This window comes from Leuciscus leuciscus (assembly GCF_965113295.1).
Source record: "Leuciscus leuciscus genome assembly, chromosome: 9".
Classification (NCBI taxonomy): Eukaryota; Metazoa; Chordata; class Actinopteri; order Cypriniformes; family Leuciscidae; genus Leuciscus; species Leuciscus leuciscus.
In genome coordinates this window covers 24,763,105-24,780,736 of record NC_138733.1, presented here as the reverse complement: position 1 = coordinate 24,780,736, position 17,632 = coordinate 24,763,105, and the positions used below count along the sequence as shown (strand labels likewise).

Below are 17,632 nucleotides of genomic sequence, written 5' to 3'. Positions count from 1 at the left end.
TAAAAGTTTGATTGATTCACCAGAATGATTGACAATTAGGAGGACCAATAGTTTAGACTACCCACCAGGAAGTAAAACATCCTCCGCTATACCTTTAAACACACAATAATCTGGCAAGAAACAAACATGCAATTTTCTTGAACCATTTGGTATTAATCCAAAACTCTTTGTCAATAATCATCCTTGCATACTGACTTTTTGATAGAAACAAGTCCAATAGCTTTAACCAAATAAAGATAAACAAGGAGAACAGACATAACTGATTGCATTCATCATAGATTATCACAACATAATCATACATTATAATTCTGTCACATCTGTGCTGAATGCTCTGGCTAGTGTATGTCAAGTCCTTGATATAAATTAAACCCTCTTCTAGAAGAAAGATTATTTGATGTACTATTTATAAAAGCACTGAAGGGATAGTTCCCCTAAAAATGAAAATTCTGTCATAATTTACTCACCCTCAAGTTGTTCCAAACCTATATGAGTTTCTTTCTTCTTTTGAACACAAAATAAGGTATTTTGAATAATGTGGGTAACCAGACAGTTGACAGTAGCCTCTGACTTCCATAGTATTTTTTTCCCCTATATGTTTGGTTACCCACATTCTTCAAAATACCTTATTTTGTGTTCAGCAGAAAAAAGAAACTCATTCAGGTTTGAAACAACTTGAGGGTGATTAAATGACAAAATTTGTGAATACCAATCATTCTTCCAAACCATTTCTATAGCTTTTGCTGTTTGCATTTGGGTTTTTTTCCCCCCAGCTCTTACAACATGTTTTACAGGAACCACCTGCTTTTAGCTCCATCTATTTTGCCTTTGATAGGAACACACTTTCCAAGTTCTCCTGCAGGGGAAAAAAAAGTCACATATTTGACTTTAGGGATTGCATAAATGTAGTTTACATCTTTTCTTTTAAGCCAAATACCTCAATTTTAGACTTATCGTTACACTTTTTCTTTCAGAATGTTTCAGGTTATTGTAAATGGTTTCTAGCAATCTACAGGGTGGGCCATTTATATGGATACACCGTGGTGGCATGGGAGTGGTTGGTGATATTGAGGTCCTGTTTGTGGCACATTAGTATATGTCATGGTCACCACCCATCTTGAGGAGTTTGCCCCCTCACATGTACTGGTGTGCCACAAACGGGACTTTGGTGTCACCAGCCATTCCCATGTTGTTGCGGTGTATCCATATAAATGGCCCACCCTGTACAGGAATGGTGCTGGACTGCTTGGATGTAGCTGGTTTCAACCTCTTCTTAAGAGGTCAAAGCTGTAAAACGCTGAAGAGCCTGATGGCTATTTTCTCCTGTTTCAGGACGTTGTAAGACACATGGCAATAGCTGACCTTCTTTCTTGTTCCTTCAGTGTAGTAGAAGTCTCTTTAAACAAAGTCAATATTGTTTTTTTCCCACCCATTTTGTTTCAAAGAACATCAGAGTTAAAAACAAATTGGCTTTAAAACTATTTTAACTCAGAAATTGCTTGTAAATTTCACAAGTAATGACAAAGACGGCAAGTAATACAATTAATTAAATGAGAAATTTTGAAGTATACAGACTGAGTATTTTCTTCTAAAACATACTCCACCAATTTGTATTTTATTCACAACTTTGAAAAATAATATGATAAAATATACATATTGTATGGACTTATTGTAAGAAAAAAAAATTGTAATAGCCTATAGCCCTATTTATATGCAACCGTACCATTATGGTGAAGATAAAATGTATATATAACCTATGTTGTTAATGTATTGTTCAGATAATTAAATACCTACTAAGGTGTTAAACTGTTGGTAAATTAATCAGTGATTAATATTCAGATTTTTTAAAAGTAAAATTCTAAAGAACAATATAATTCTTAATATAACGCTGAAGACTAATTTTCATTGTAACATTAAGTCAAGTCAAGTTTATTTGTATAGCGCTTTTCACAATACAGATTGTATCAAAGCAGCTTCACAGTATTACATTTAAATAATACAACAAAGTTTGTTTCAAGAGGAATTTATTGATTGATAAAATTAAATTAAATATCCCCAACTGAGCAAGCCAAAGGCAACAGTGGCAAGGAACCGAAAAACATTAGAGAAATACTGAAACTTTTTTGTCGTAACATTGTAGAGAAGTTGGCCTACTTCAACAGGAGTTTCTGATCAACTAAATAATTTATATAAAACATATACTAACAAAACGTTCTTTGTTCTCTAGATGCTTGTGTGGAATTTTTCACAACACGAGCCATTACAGGGACAGTGGATAAATTATAAAACAAAATAAATGTTACTTTAAATTCCTGAAACCTATCAAGCAATTTCATCACCTAATTTGTGATTTTGTTGCTCTTTAAGGGACAAAGATTTGAATTCACCACTGGATTAGCGCTTCATCGTCACACTCCTTATCAGCACGTATTTCACGAATCCATTCCATTCATATTCTCGAATGACCAGCCAATCAAAGGCCACGCGTAAACGGCTTTGGGCCAATCAGAGAGCGGTGCTCCTCCGTTGCCTCGGCAACGGTTATGACGTCGCTAGAGTATCCCGCCCATCAATGTGTGTGTGTTCAAAACCTTAATAGGAGGACTCTCGCAGCCATTACAATACACTGTATTCAAGCTGAGCGCTACGCGGTTTAAGGGACTAGTCTATTATTCGCTAATTTTCTTTGTTTAATTGTCAGTTTTATTGCACTTAAGTTGTACGTTACTTCAAAGACCATAAAATTGTCTTTTTTCCAAACAGTCGTATATGTAAATATAGGCAGCGTTGCGTCGACGTGCGACGCGTCGCATTCACTGGAGACACGCGACAACTGCTTATTCCTCTTGTCCCACGCAAACATTTCAACGCCTTTATTTCGTTAACCAAGATTTAGATTGAAGAGACTCGCTTCGATTTAGATGGCAAGCTTCCCAGATTTTGTCAACGAAAATGAAATAGGTGAGTTTTTGGATTCTTTGCCACTGCTTTGAATGGGGGCGGGTCTTGATGTAGTTGAGTTTAAACGCGTCTTCCTTTTGAAACGTGTGTATTCCGTATGTATAATATATTATATATTGCGTATTTACATTTGTGCAGCTATGCATTGATGGAGTACTCATTTCAGTGTGTCGGGTCTAGGCTATATCATATCAATGATAGAACTCAAACAAACGTATTACGTTTATTAAAATGTGATGGAAAAGCATTGGCCGTTATTACTGAGTTGTTGTGCGCGACGCGTGCTTTCTTGAGCCCAATGTCCACACACCCAGATTGCGTCGACAGTAACCCTCCCCCACCGCCAGACACTCACAGTGACTCACCATCACCACACCAGTGAGTCACCATGTGAACTACACGTTTACGTATAAACGTTAATTGTATAAACTTAACATTTCAGGAGAAATAACAATTGTATGTTACTTGTGTTTTTTAAATTCTAATATCCTTGGCGAATTCATATAGTGTCTAGTATCTATTCAGTTTGTCACTGTGGTACTAGTTCCCAGTCACTATCCTGGAAGAGACAAGTAACTATTTTATTGTTGCTGGTAAGAAATTGCTAATGTCACTGAATTCTGCAGGATTTGTGGTTCAGACATTAACTGATTACTAGTACGTTATGCATTGAAATTGTTAAATATGTTTTATTGTAACAAGTAACGTTACTAGAATCTAATGAATAGTTACTAGTGAATTAACTATTGGATTGCTTACTAGATGATACTAGATTAAATAAAGGAATTTCAATTTAAAGGGATGGTTTGCCCAAAAATGAAAATTCGTTCATCGTTTACATTGGATTTCTTTCTTCTGTGGAGCATAAAAAGATATTTTGCACAATTTTTTTTTTTTTTTTCGTATAGCCTATTGTTACAAACATATCTTTTCAAAAAGGCATGCAGGTTTGGATTGACACATGGGTAAGTAAACTATGAGAGATTTTTTTGTTGGATGAACTATCCATTTAAACTATTTTTTTCAATTGAATAGGTTTTTAATTCGCAAAAGTAGGTGAAAATGCAGTTAAAATATAACTAGCTATGAATTCACACATTTTGCTGTAACACATTCAATATGTTGACCTGGTTTCACAGACAGGGCTTTTTTAGGCCTTCAATAAGGACATTTAAGTGACTTTTAAAACATAGCCTACATTACAAAAAAAACATTACTGGTGTTCATCTTGAGACAACAATGGCACTAACACATTTAAAGATATATCAGTGCAAGTTGCTTTCAGTTAAACCAGCTCAAACATGCATTTTAGTCTGGGACTAGGCTTAAGCCTTGTCTCTGTAACCAGGGGCATGTTTAATAAAAAGTTTTAAAGGCTTAAAATGTGCTTTGTGTTTTAAAGGCTTAAACTGTGCTTTCTGTTGCAACAGGGAAAGCTAAGTTCATCGGGGAACTCATACCTCCAGTTGCTCCCTTTGACCAGAAGTCTGGACGGGAGACTTGGACTGTAGCTTTTGCACCTGATGGTTCTTACTTTGCTTGGTCTCAAGGGCATCGAATAGTGAGACTTGTACCATGGAAAAATTGCTTAGCCAGCTTGTGAGTATACACACTAATCTCTTTGTTTCCATCTATGGTGAATTGTTACAATACAGCTTGTTTGTTGATGGACTGACAAAGGCAGTCTACACGTGTGCTGGTTGTCTGGTCTGGTCCTCTGGGCTTTCACATGGTGGCTACACCACAGTGGTGCCCAGTGTTTGGGCTTGTTTAGCATTCAGTGGCACAGCATAGGTCATCTCACCTTACCCTGTGGATTTAGAGACCACTGTCGAGCCAGCGTGCAGCCCTGCCAACCAGCCTTTGTCCTGTTCTGAATGTGAAGCCCTCATTATGAGGTTCACATCATTGCCCTTTGGTTGCATGCCTTGAACTAAGCAATTTTTGGGGCTGTTTCTTTACTTTTTCTCTTTGCCAATATGAATGTAAATAGAGTTGGCTGCAAAATTATCTATCCTAACTTTTCTTTCTGCAGTCAGTATATTAAATGTTATTCTGCATTTCTGGGAAAAGAATGTATATTGTGCTTTTATTACAGAATTGTTGTGCTCATGCTAGTAGCCTTCATAAAAACACCAAAAATATCATTGCAATGTGAATCATGCAGACACAGGGTAAAATTTTAACAGAGAATTTACAATAGTTTGAAGTAAAACAAACATTTTTTTTTTTATGTTGTCTCCATAAAAGAGAAGTATGGTATTGTAAAACTTTTTTTCAGTCGTTGTACATTTAAGTGTAGTGACTTTATTAGTAGTTGTACACACAAAGGACAATATGTGGCAGCTGTTAAATGAATTAGCGTAAGTGTTGTTAGGAATGGTTATTACTGAACTAAAATTCAGAAACGATAAGGAGAAATGCATTTGCAGTCAGGGTTATTATAGTTAACTAAAACCATAAAAAAATTGTCAACTGAAATAAAATAAAGAACTTATTTCAGCTAGTTGCCTAGGCACCATTGCTAATTTTTGTTTAGTTGAACTTGATGCACTAAAATAACAAATTTAAGAAAGGATAAAAACATAGGGGTGAGTAATAACAGAATTTTCATTTTTGAGTGACAGTTCCTTTAATGCTAAAGCAGAAACCTTTAAAAGCTTGAGGACACGTGGCAGGCATTATCTGTTTCAGTTCTGCAGCGCCTGCTTTGTATTCACACAATAACCTCTTGTAATGATTCCAGAACCTCACACTTGTTGAGTTTCATGAACAAGAGCTTGTAGATTTGGGTAAGGGGCGTTAAATGGGTCAAAGTTGATGCAACACTTCTGTAATCTCTTAGGCTGCCTGGGAGTTTACTTAAGTGTTCAAATATTCCTAAGAGTTAAAACGTTCAGCTTATTTCAACAGATGACGTGCTAGATAACCTTTTTAAGAAGTAAAACATCCTCTTGCTGTTCTTAATTTATCAAAGAGAATTTGTTGTCAGTTTACATCAAGCAGAGGAGACATGATTCTCATACCAACAACACAGCAATATTTTTTTCCTCTTTCCCTAACTCTAGTTCTGTAAGGAAGGAAGATCGGTCGAGCTGTGCAGGTCCTCAACGACTCTCCCGGCAGAACAGTGAGGGCAGTCTGCTGCCAGGCGAGCCCAGAGAGCACACTATCGACTGTGGTGACATCGTGTGGGGCCTGGCCTTTGGCTCTTCTGTTCCCGAGAAGCAGAGTCGCTGCGTTAATATTGAATGGCACCGGTTCAAGTTCGGACAGGACCAGTTGCTGCTTGCCACTGGTCTCAACAATGGCCGTATCAAAATCTGGGACGTCTATACAGGTGAGGTTCCTCTCGGTGTGTCAGACTCAAGCATCACAGGCTAATCTAGTGTGTTAATCAGTTTAAGCAACTGGAAAATTAGTATTAGTGAGGTTGCAGGTCATTCAGCATTAACATTTGTCCAGGTGACTTTGTTTACAGAATCCTAACAATTAATACTATTAAACAGAGGTAGGTTAAAGGGATAGTTTACTCAAAAATGAAAATTGTGTCATCACTTACTCAACCTCCAGTTGTTCTAAACCTGTATGGGTTTCTTTGTTCTAAACCTGTATGGGTTTCTCTGTTCTGTTGAACACAAAAGAAGATATTTTGAAGAATGTCGGTAACCAAACAGTTGATGTGTCCATTGACTTCCATAGTGGGAAAAAAAAAATACTATGGAAGTTTTTGAGTGAACTATCCCTTTAATGTGTTTATTAATCAAGTTGTTGTTGTGGTTTTTTGATGTTTCAGTGCTACTGAGTTAATGTGTTCTAGAAATCACAGTCCACCCATTCTCTCCTCTCTTAACACTTCTCTATGCCCGCTTCCTGTTTTTCATTTTCCCAACAGAAGCGTGTGTGCGCACATGTGTAAGAGAGAGGGGAGGTGGTGGTTATATAAGGTGTTGACATGATCTTAATCGTACTTCCATCAATGTTTTCCAAATGTGTCTCTTGTATACACCTCCTGACAATTTATTTTTATTTTTTATGCAGTCGCCAGTCAGTAATAAATTATTTTTAGTACATATTTGCTCAGCCTTTGAGGTCCTCTGTTCCCTTTCACAATACATCTCTCTACTTTATGAACCTTTGAACCGCTTCGCCATTCGTTCCTTGGCCACTGAGTTTTTTCTTTTGTGCCTCTGATCAGTTTTCACAGTTCTAATGATCATAACGTGTAAATCTGCTATTGGAAAACCTAAAACTAAGAGGGATTTGTTGACTTCAGAAAAAACTGGCAGCTCTTCGAAGTTATATAATTAAATTTCGCTCAGCTGCAAAATGTATTAATAGGTGGGCAGGTCCTGTACAGACATTGCCATTGGTTGTTCTGAGGGGATAGAGATGTTTTCTTCAGTTGATGACTCCACCTCCCTTCTAGCTAAAACAGCAATGCCATAAATTTACCCAGCAGACTTGTTCTTTTTGGGTGCGAGACTCCTCCTCCAGGAGCCATTATATTTTTTTCCCCCTTTTTGAAAACATGCTGGAAATCTGATAGCAGTGTATTGTAAAGTATCTTGACAGGATTTGTGCCATATATACCCGTCATTCACATACCTAAGTGAATGTATGTTATCACGTTTGACAGGTTGCAAATAGGCCCTGTTACTACGCCCCAATTTTATTTCCAGAAATACATGTGAAAGATTTGTTACTGTAGGTGCAACTAATTGTAGGGATTTAATATGGATTAGCTTGGCAGGTGTCAGTGATTGTACTTCCATATGCCTCAAGGCAATTCAATACTGTTCACAAAGAAAGAACTTAATCCGGTGTATAACCTACTGTATTTCTGAGACGCCTTGGGAAATGCCTTTTTGACACCTGCATAAGTGTAAAGCCACAAGCATAATCCTTCTCTCTTTGATTCTTAAGAAGACAAGATATTTTCTAAAAAGTTAAATGAAATTTGTGTGAAATGCAGCTCCCAAGATATTGATACTGATGCAACACTGCGTTTACATGGACACTTATAATCGGATTGAAGGCTTAATCGCATCAGTATCAATATCTTGGGAGCTGCATTTCACACAAATTTCATTTAACTTTTTAGAAAATATCTTGTCTTCTTCTTCTTGTTTCCATATGAATAATACCTGAACTTCGTATTTTGAGCACTTCTTGCGTTGTTGTTGCTTTTGCCTCTTTATGATGACTCGCTGAATTTTGTCCTAATTTGTAAGTCGCTTTGGAAAAAGGCGTCTGCTAAATGACTAAATGTAATCGGACTAAAAAACCTTCATGTAAACACCTTAACTGATCCGATTGAGCTCGATCCGAATGAAATTTCGATCGGATTGAAAGGGGTGGTTTATCCCTTTTGTAATCCGATCGAGAGAACATGTAAACACTTGATCGGATTGAAACCGAAACTGAAAGGACTGCGCATGTGCAATGACGTTAACTAGCGTAATGACGTATGACGCGCGGAACGAGCTGTTCTTCCTGTTTAATAAAGTGTCATATAAATAAGTTTCCCGTCATTCTAAAATTCTCATTTCACTCGCGCGTCTGTGAAGACAGGACAACGTCCCACCAGTCCTTGTTTTGGATTCTCATCCACAGACGACTGGTTTTGGCCGCGGGGAGGGGCATTTTTACTGCGTGATCAATAAGCAGCACGGCAAAACGGTTAATGTGCTCTAAATTATGACCAGAGACGAATTAATATTTCGTAAAGAACCAATAGAGGAGAATATTTATGCGCGAAAAGCGGGAAACTCTGTATATTCGTGCAGTGTGCGCATGTCAAAACATCAGATCCGATTTGAAACTTGTGACATATAAACGCGCGCATCAACCCGATTACTTTATTTATCATTCATGTAAACACCTTGTTCGGATTCATCAATCGGATTGATTTCATTCCGATTGTGTCCATGTAAACGTAGCTGACTTTGTGCTTTAGTGTTTATCTTCAGTTTTGTTTTCTTGTGTACAGGAAAGCTATTATTGAACCTGATGGACCACACAGACATTGTGCGGGACCTGACGTTTGCCCCAGATGGGAGTTTAGTGCTGGTTTCTGCATCGAGAGACAAGACCCTACGTGTGTGGGACCTCAAAGATGACGGTGAGGAACAAATGTTGATTTTTGTTTGAGTAATTTGGCACATTGGAATAATTTGTTCTGTAAAATGACACAACTTTTTAAGTTCTTCTTTACATATTAATATTAACAGGCTACGGCTATATGGTGTGTAACCCCAAACTGAAAAGTCTTTGCAGTAGAAGTTTACTGCACAGCAACCTGCTTTGTTTTTATTTTCATCTGATCTCCATGGAGTCCATCACACATTCTTGCTCTAGTCTGCATGTGCACACTCACTCAAAGATTCTGGCACTTGGGCTGGGGGGCTTAGATGGAAAATAATTAAATGTCAAGCCCAAAGGAATGCTTGCTGATATTTTCTCTTTCTTGCAAAATCCTAGGACAAACTTGCTTTTATAATAGGATCAAATTAATCTTATTTATATGCTTTTTTGCTATGAAATAATATGATAACCAACTAAAAATGAACAGAAAGCTTGCTATACCCTTAACAATCTAAATTGTTTGTCTAATAGGTAACATGGTGAAAGTACTCCGTGGTCATCAAAACTGGGTCTACTGCAGTGCTTTCTCACCTGATTCATCGGTCCTTTGTTCCGTAGGCGCAGGCAAAGCGGTATGTTTTGCAGTTCTTTCCTCCTCTTTATTACTTGTTTGGTGTGTTTCTCTCTGTTAATAGTCCAATCAATGAGTGCTAAATGAATCTTTATATCATCACAATGCTCAGTGCCATAACCTGCTTCTATAAACCCTGTTTGTAGTTTTGATTTCTGGTTTGTTGTTGTTGTTCAAACAAACGGGTGCCTGATTATTATGCACATGTTGATAGAAATGCAAAAAGCTCACAATTCTCCTCCACTCCGTTATTCTATTAATAACATGCTAATACATGCACGATATACATCCCTTTTAAAAAACAATTTGAATAATATGTAATGACAGTAGTAATGATTTTTCCCATGTACATATTAGTGATATTAACTCTGTTATCAACTGGCATCAAGAACATAACAAGCGCTTAAAAGTGTGGGGTCAGTAAAAAAATGTTTTAAAGAAATATTTACTTTTATTCAGCAAGATGCATTAAATTGTGACAGTAAGGATAAAGTGACATTAAAGACTGGATTAATGGTGCTGAAAATTCAGCTTTGCCATCAAAGGAATAAAATGGATTTTAATATCTATTAATATAGAAGAGATTTTTTTTATTATAAATATTGTATTTTTTATCAAATAAATGCAACCTTGGTGAGCATAAGAGACTTCTTTTAAGAACGTTAAAAAAAATCTTACCAGTCCCAAACTTTTGAACAGTAAATTACATAGAATGACATAGTTGTCATGCTGGTTGTATGTGAAAGCCCTTAAAGGCACAACAAGCAAAGTTTTCCAGCCGTCAATAAAACGTCTCTGAAACCAGGACGAGTCTTTCTGGATCCTATTTAACTCTCCTCCCTAGAACAGGCTGCAGTGGTTGAACTTTACGGTTGTGTGTGTCCATAAGTGTCTTGCTTTCCCTGTCCCAGGTGGTGGCAGAGCTCTGTGTTTGAGTGATTTTGAGGGAAGCGCCGCGCTGACATATAGAGCAGCCGGTGCGGACCACGCGGGGCACGGCTGCCATCGCGGCCCCCGTTGGACGCTCATGTGCCCGTGCCCACGCCCCAGGGGCTTCCATGCTCCTGCCCACAAGGGCTTCCTGTACGTAGGTTCTGCTCCATGTCTGTCTACCTCCCGCTGTCACAGTTCTCACTTCTTTTACCTTGTCTCTCAAAAGAGTTGACAGTGAGATCCCCCTCCTCTCCTACCCCCTACTTCCCTTCCTAATTTCCTTCCATCTCTATATATTCAGTAGCATTCCTATCATCTCCACATTTACCCTAAAGCAGGAGATCTAGGCATTGTGTCTGCTGTATGTGTACACAAGCCAGCCAGTAGAGCCCCTTCCTACTCATTAGTGCCTTTGTTAACTGAACTCACTACACCCTTGAGTCGCAACGCTCGGCCGCTGGTCAATTTTCTGTACGTAATGCCTAGTCAGATGTTTTTGTAATGGGGTTAATAGTTGAGGGGGTGATTTGGAGCATTGTTTGTATGTGTGAGCAATGAAAGGGCTCCTTGTGCCTCAACAGGCTGCCTGCATATCGATTATGTCAGTCTAATGTGGAATTGCTCTGATCGAGAAAACGGGTTGCGCAAATGTATCATTCCCAGTTACGTCAAGCCTCCAGAATCAAGACCTGTGGGTACTTTCCATGCTGGCTGCTAATTGCTATTTGAAAGCACATTTTGTTTTCCATTTGTGAATAACCTAATTTATCATGTTCTCAAAGCAGAGTCTGTTTCAATGATGTCGATCCAAGAGCTTTAGCAAACACCAGCATGGTTTTCCTAATTTATAAGGTACCACTCAATAATAATAATAGCATTTATTTATCCTACAGTAGTTAAAATTGCACTAGTACAACTTCCAAAAAAGGCTGTAATGTTTCTTCTATGTGCAAGATCTGGCTTGGCTTAGTCTTGAATGCAGTAGTCATGCACCCTGAAGCCCTTTCATCTCACATTGCAAAGTTAGAGAAAATGGGACATTAGCCTTGTGTACGCACCGTTGTAGTTTCTCCACCAGCACCAAAATGTTTATATTGCAAATAGCTATTGAATAATATGTACACTTTTGCTCAAGTGCAATGTCTGTAGCTTATGAAAAATAAAAAATATTTCCTTAATATTAATAACCATAAAGGAAGCTTGACTACTTGGCACTCAGAAATACACTGTTAAGGTGTGGTCACATTAGTGAAATGTTGTGGTCAAAAAAGGTTTTCTTGTCTTTTGTCAAATCAAGCAGCTTTCTATTCCTGTTGTTTTGTAACCTGTTGTGGAATCTATAGCCGCGTTTCCACTGAAATTACCTGGAACAGTTTGTCCCAGGAACTTTCTTTTCCCCCAGACCTGTTGCTAGCCGCGTTTCCACAGCGATCTAAAGTACCGTGAAGATTAGGCAAATAGTCTGGTGACGTAGGACTGCGCGCAACTTTACAGTTCCCACTGGATTTCATCCTCTGAATTTAAGCTTAATAAAGCCTGAACCTCGTCGTCGGTCCATCCGTCATATTTTTTAAACTCCATTGTTGATTCGAATAGCAGACGACTGTTACTGCACTCATCGCAACAGATGGTGGTAGAATAAAAATGCTGCGTGGAATCAACCAATCAGCATGTTCAGCGCCCAAGTCCCACCCCTGAAAGTTCCTGAACTTTGAAAATGTACTACCTTGCGAGTTTTCGGAGGGGGAAATCCCCTCGCTTTCGGAGGAGGAAATATTTACCTGGAACTTCATTTAGTTCCTGGGTAAAGTTCCTGCGGTGGAAACGCAGCTTAAGCGAGAATCTTTCGCCCACACTCGATTTCCCGATTGCATGAATTCCTATTGAAATTACTGGATTTCGTCCATGAAAATTTGCCAACAGCATGTGACCACACCTTTACACTTTCTTAAATCGTGATAATTTCTAAAGTCATAAAATTGTGCTGGAGCAAAATAAGCACTAGAAAGTTATAAGCACTAGAAAGTCATGGTTGATTCACTAGTAGAGTTTGCAGTTGTGACTTGTCTGTATTGTGTGTTTGCCAAAGGCGTCAACCTTTTGGCCATCAAATGTTCTCTTCTTTTGCAGTATCTGTGTCTCTTCGTAGGCCTCCGCCGGCACGGTGCAAGCCTATTGTAAACTCAAGTGAACTAAAACTGAAAGGGGATGCCAGTGGAGTAACATTATGTTACCTTAAGTTACTACTTATTTGTATTTTTTTTAAATTTCCACATTATGTAGTAATTCTTGGAAAAATGTTTTAAATATAATTTGATATGTATGTGTTTCAATGCACATTTGTAGCTTACATTTTAATTTTGAAAAATTGAGCTGTGATGTTATTTATTTAAGTCTTGCTAGAGATTGACATTTGTGCAACTAAGCCTTGCTGTTTCATTGGCATGTGCTACTTTTTACTGGGTTTGGTTTTTAGCGCTTAAGATTTTGCTTAAATGACACTGAGCACATTTTGATCTTGCTGTTTAATTTTAATAAATTCTTTGTTTGAATTCTTTGTCTCTGATCTGTGTGGAAAACACAGTTGGCTATAACACGTTTCTTCCATTGCAGGTCTTCCTGTGGGACATGGATAAGTATACTCTGATCCGAAAGCTGGAGGGCCATCATAACGACGTGGTGTCCTGCGAGTTCTCTCCTGACGGGGCCTTGCTGGCTACCGCCTCCTACGACACTCGTATCATAGTGTGGGACCCTCACACAGCCACTGTTCTGTTCGAGCTGGGGTATGTGACTTGCTTCCCCACCTTTTCCTTTCTAAACTTCTGCTTGGTGTGGTTATGTTGTTTGACCTGATCTCTTGTCTTTCCTTCAGGCATCTCTTCCCTCCTCCCTCCCCCATATTTGCAGGAGGAGCAAATGATCGATGGGTTCGCTCCGTTGCCTTTTGTCACGACGGTCGGCACATTGGCAGCGTCACCGATGACAGGTGAGATCATGCAAATTGTTGTTTATTTGCTCATAAAAACTTGTTCGTTTGCAGTTAGTAGCCTGCATTAAGCGACAGGGGTTCAGGAAGGAGTGTGTGATTTGTAGCAGGGCCTCTTTCTGGGAAAGATCACATGCCTCTCATATGACATCCATTAATCACTATGAGGCGCCCAGTTAGCCTTCACCGCGCCTCCTGCTGATTCTGGGTGGAGGCGTCTCTCTTGTACTGAGAGAATGAAACCATTTGTGCTCTACAAAATGGCGGAGAAAGAACGTTACATTAATTAATGTATGATTTATTTTGTTTTTAGATTACAGTTCACTTATGCTCACCGAGGCTGCATTCCTTTGGTCAAAAATACAGTAAAATAGTAATATTGTGAAATATTATAATATTAGATGTTTATTTTATTTAAAAATGTAATTTGGCAAAGCTGAATTTTCAGCATAATTTCTCCAGTCTTCAGCGTCACATAATCCTTCAGAAATCATTCTAATATGCTGATTTGATTCTCTAGAAATTCTGAAAATAGTTTTTTTCAGGGTTCTTTGATTTAATGGAAAGTAAAAAAAAAAAAAAAAAAAGAGGGGAAAAAAAGGCTTTTATTTAAAAATAAATAAATAATTGTAACGTCATAAATATATTTACTGTCACTTTTTTAATGTGTCCTTGCTGAATAAAAGTATTAATTTCTTTTAAAGAAATGTACTGACCCCAAAGTTGTCTAATTTTATACTATCCTTAATTGAAATGTCATACTTTATTCTTTAAAATTACATTTGCAAGACAATGCAAACCACAGTTGTGAATAAAAGTCAACGCGTATTTACATTTTTCAGGCTGGTACGTTTCTGGAGCATCGGTGAGAAGAGTCCACAAGCCATCGGCCCTCTCACTAATGGCCTCTGTTGTGCCTTTTCTACTGACGGAAGTGTTTTAGCTGCTGGGTACGAATATGTTCCACTGTTTGGTGGATCGTGTTACTACATAAATGATCAAATCTTTGTCTTGCCTTTCTAACTGTTCAGTTTTGGTATGATGCCCAAAATAACTTGCAGCAAACCGGTTCTGCAGCTTTCTTTGTATATTAATTTTATTTCGATGAGTTGGCTGTCACACATGCACGTGTAAACCCTCAAACTTTTCTGCATGGCAGCAATCTGACAGTTCAATTGACTAGTACTGTTACTCTAACACAGCAAGACCCAGTTTGATCATGATGTTTGTTTAAGTTTACTAAAACAGTAGAATGTTTCAATGGCAAGTCGAATACACTTAAATCCTTCTGTTCGTCTTCTTGCAGGTCTCGTGATGGCAGTGTGCATTTCTGGGCTTCCCCACACAGCATTGCGAGCCTCCAGCACCTGTGCCGTATGACCCTGCGGCGAGTCATGCCCACCCAGCAGGTTTATACGCTGCCCATTCCTTTCTCCATGCAAGACTACCTGGCCTACAAGACACTTTAACATGGAACGCAAACCACGGCACTCTGTGAAACCAAGGAATACATTTTCTTTCTTCAAAGATAAAAATGTGTTTTTCTGCTCATGCTCACCCTGAAGTAGGTGAGGTCAGTTCTTTTTGTATTTATTTTTTTTTTTTATTTAGAAAATGTACTTTTTCTAGTTGCAGGTATATTTCAGTACTTTTTATTTGTTGAGATTGTTTTCGTCTTTTTTTTTTTTTCTATGCCCATATCAGGTAGTGGCCTTCACAGACAGCCTTAATATATCAGCGGACCACGTTTTGTCCTTTTGATTTGCGATTCTTTTTTTTTTTTTCATCTGGCACAACTTGTACATCACCTTAGAGTTGCTAAGATGGGTGAAAGTGGTGCTTTCTTTGCCTCAGTTCAAGGTATTCCTCCACTGAGTTTAAAGCAATGTGACGGGGGATTGTCTCCCAAATGTTCTGCAGTGTTTTCTTTTATCGTGCTGGCTATGAGAGGGATTGAAGGGAAGTGACAATGTGAAAGTGTGTATGAATACGTGCTTGTGTTAGATGGAGCTGAGTTTGGTTGTTCAGGGACAAAGGCAGTGCCTCCCCTTTACGTGCCTCTTTGGAGAAAATAAACTCATCCACACGCTTATGCTGCTTCAGTAGTGGCCTTATGTTCATTGTCACAAACCTAAAACTATAGTAATGCATGGGCTAATTTGTTTCCTCCAGAAATTGTATATTTTTTACCTGTACAGAGATTTGTAAAGGCACGTTTTTGTTGATTTTGTGTGTGTGTGTGTGTATATATATATATATATATATATATATATATATATATATATATATATATATATATATATATACCTATACATATGTTTGTATAAATGTATATATGTAGCTCCAATTTTTTTCCTTCGCTTTATAATGCTTGTATTGAAAGTCTGCCATACATGGTCTTTTCTCTTGTGCGATGATAGTGGTTTGTAGGGGAATGACACAAGTTTTCTTTGAAGGAGAGACTGCCTGCCAGTTTGATGAGATGTTACCTAACCAGTAGCGAAACTGATGCCACACTATTGACTTCTAATTCCATTTGCTGTATCTCCTTTTAATTAAATATGGCACTTTCACCGTGCTTGGGACCCGGCCCGACACATTGCCTCGTCCTGACCGTTATCTCCCAACTCACAATCAAACCTCAGTCTTTTCACCCTTCGGCATTCTAGATGAATAGCCATGTGTGTTTTGTGGAGATGGTTTTGTGTGTCATATCTACCCCTTGTTTTGAGAAACTGGTCATGTTGGGGGTCTTAGATTATTGGATGTCCTGGAGCAAAATGGAATTATTCAGTTTGTTTGTATATGCATGTGACAATTGGTCTTATTTAAGAATGTGGGAATCAGAATGTGACGCAGTCGAGCAGTCTTGGCAATAGAAATGTGTTGAAAAAGCTGATGCCAAAGGTCCCCTTGGGTTCTTATTGATGTGAGAGTCAGTTTTATCTTTCCCTCTCCCTCATTTATGGCTGAAACTTGAAAGTCTTTATGTATGTCTGTTATTCTGCTTGGGTGATGAAGAATGCTGATGTTCAACAGATTGGGTTTTCTTTAGACAAATTCTCAGAAAGGATACATTAGATGCACTTCAGTGTTCCGACAAATTTGTAGAATTGCATTTTTTTTTTTTTTTTTTTATGCGGTGGTGGTATTTTTCAATCATTAATGAACATTAATTAATATTATAGAGATGCTTTGTAACTAGTTAATTTTTCCATCTGTTTCAGACAGAATTCCTAATCCTGTGTTCACCAGGAGCAAGTGAATTTGTCAAAAAAGTAATTTTACAAGACTGTACTTTTTTTTTTCTTTTTTTTTTGATTGTTGTTGAAATAAAGTATTTTACTTCATTTTGTTGCCTTGAAGCAGTTTTTAGAAAGTTTTAATGTTTAATGTATTAAATATAATTTATGTATTTATAAAAAGGAATCTTAAGTTTTTTTTATTTCATTTATTCCAGTGAAGCTGAATTTACAGCAGCCAGTATCAGTATCGCATGATCTTTTATTTTCAGAAATCATTCTAATGTGCTGATTTTATGCTAAAGAAAAAAATCTTATCAATGTTGAAAACCGTTGTGCTGCTTAATATTTATGTAAAAACTTTCCTGGATTCTTTGAATATGCATTTTAAAAGAACGGCATTTACTTTTGTTACATTATAAACGTTTTTATTAATCAATTTAATATAAAAGTATTAATTTCTTACCAAAAAAAATACCTAAATCCACATATATAATACACATTAATGTGTGTATTATATATATATATATAATTGCAAATGTATTTATAATTGAATATTTATATAGTAGTATTATAAATGTTATGCATAAAAAGCAAGAAAAAAAAGTTTGAATTAGGAGCCAGGGGTTGGACGCTCCCTGTTCAGTGGGACATCTTACCCTGTTGGTGACTGTACAAACAAGAATCACTATGAGATTTCACAGCTGTGCTAATCTTCCCAGGCTCCTTCACAGAGAAGAGCATTCAACCTTAAAACTGCTGCAGTTAGATATGGAATGATCACTTTATTTG

General features: G+C 37.7%; 1 protein-coding gene across 2 annotated transcripts; it reads left to right on the top strand.

Moving 5' to 3' along the window:
- The first annotated feature begins 2,588 nt into the window (after positions 1-2,588).
- Positions 2,589-16,948, top strand: wsb1 (WD repeat and SOCS box containing 1). Of its 2 annotated transcripts, none has more exons than XM_082179737.1 (9): positions 2,589-2,958; positions 4,389-4,557; positions 6,027-6,298; positions 8,951-9,082; positions 9,577-9,677; positions 13,223-13,395; positions 13,485-13,598; positions 14,441-14,548; positions 14,905-16,948. In XM_082179737.1, the coding sequence occupies exons 1-9, from the start codon at positions 2,919-2,921 to the stop codon at positions 15,065-15,067; spliced, it is 1,272 nt and encodes a 423-aa protein (XP_082035863.1). In that variant the 5' UTR covers positions 2,589-2,918; the 3' UTR covers positions 15,068-16,948. The 2 variants fall into 2 exon arrangements, with proteins under 2 accessions (XP_082035863.1, XP_082035864.1); XM_082179738.1 differs by lacking the exon at positions 2,589-2,958 and adding an exon at positions 2,969-3,923.
- The last annotated feature ends 684 nt before the right edge of the window (positions 16,949-17,632 follow it).

Bases quoted from the DNA above. Each gene is read 5' to 3' on its own strand.
- wsb1 (XM_082179737.1), top strand. From the start codon at position 2,919: ATGGCAAGCTTCCCAGATTTTGTCAACGAAAATGAAATAG. The intron at 2,959-4,388 runs GTGAGTTTTTGG...CTGTTGCAACAG, and splicing joins TGTCAACGAAAATGAAATAG to GGAAAGCTAAGTTCATCGGG. The intron at 13,599-14,440 runs GTGAGATCATGC...TACATTTTTCAG, and splicing joins GGCAGCGTCACCGATGACAG to GCTGGTACGTTTCTGGAGCA.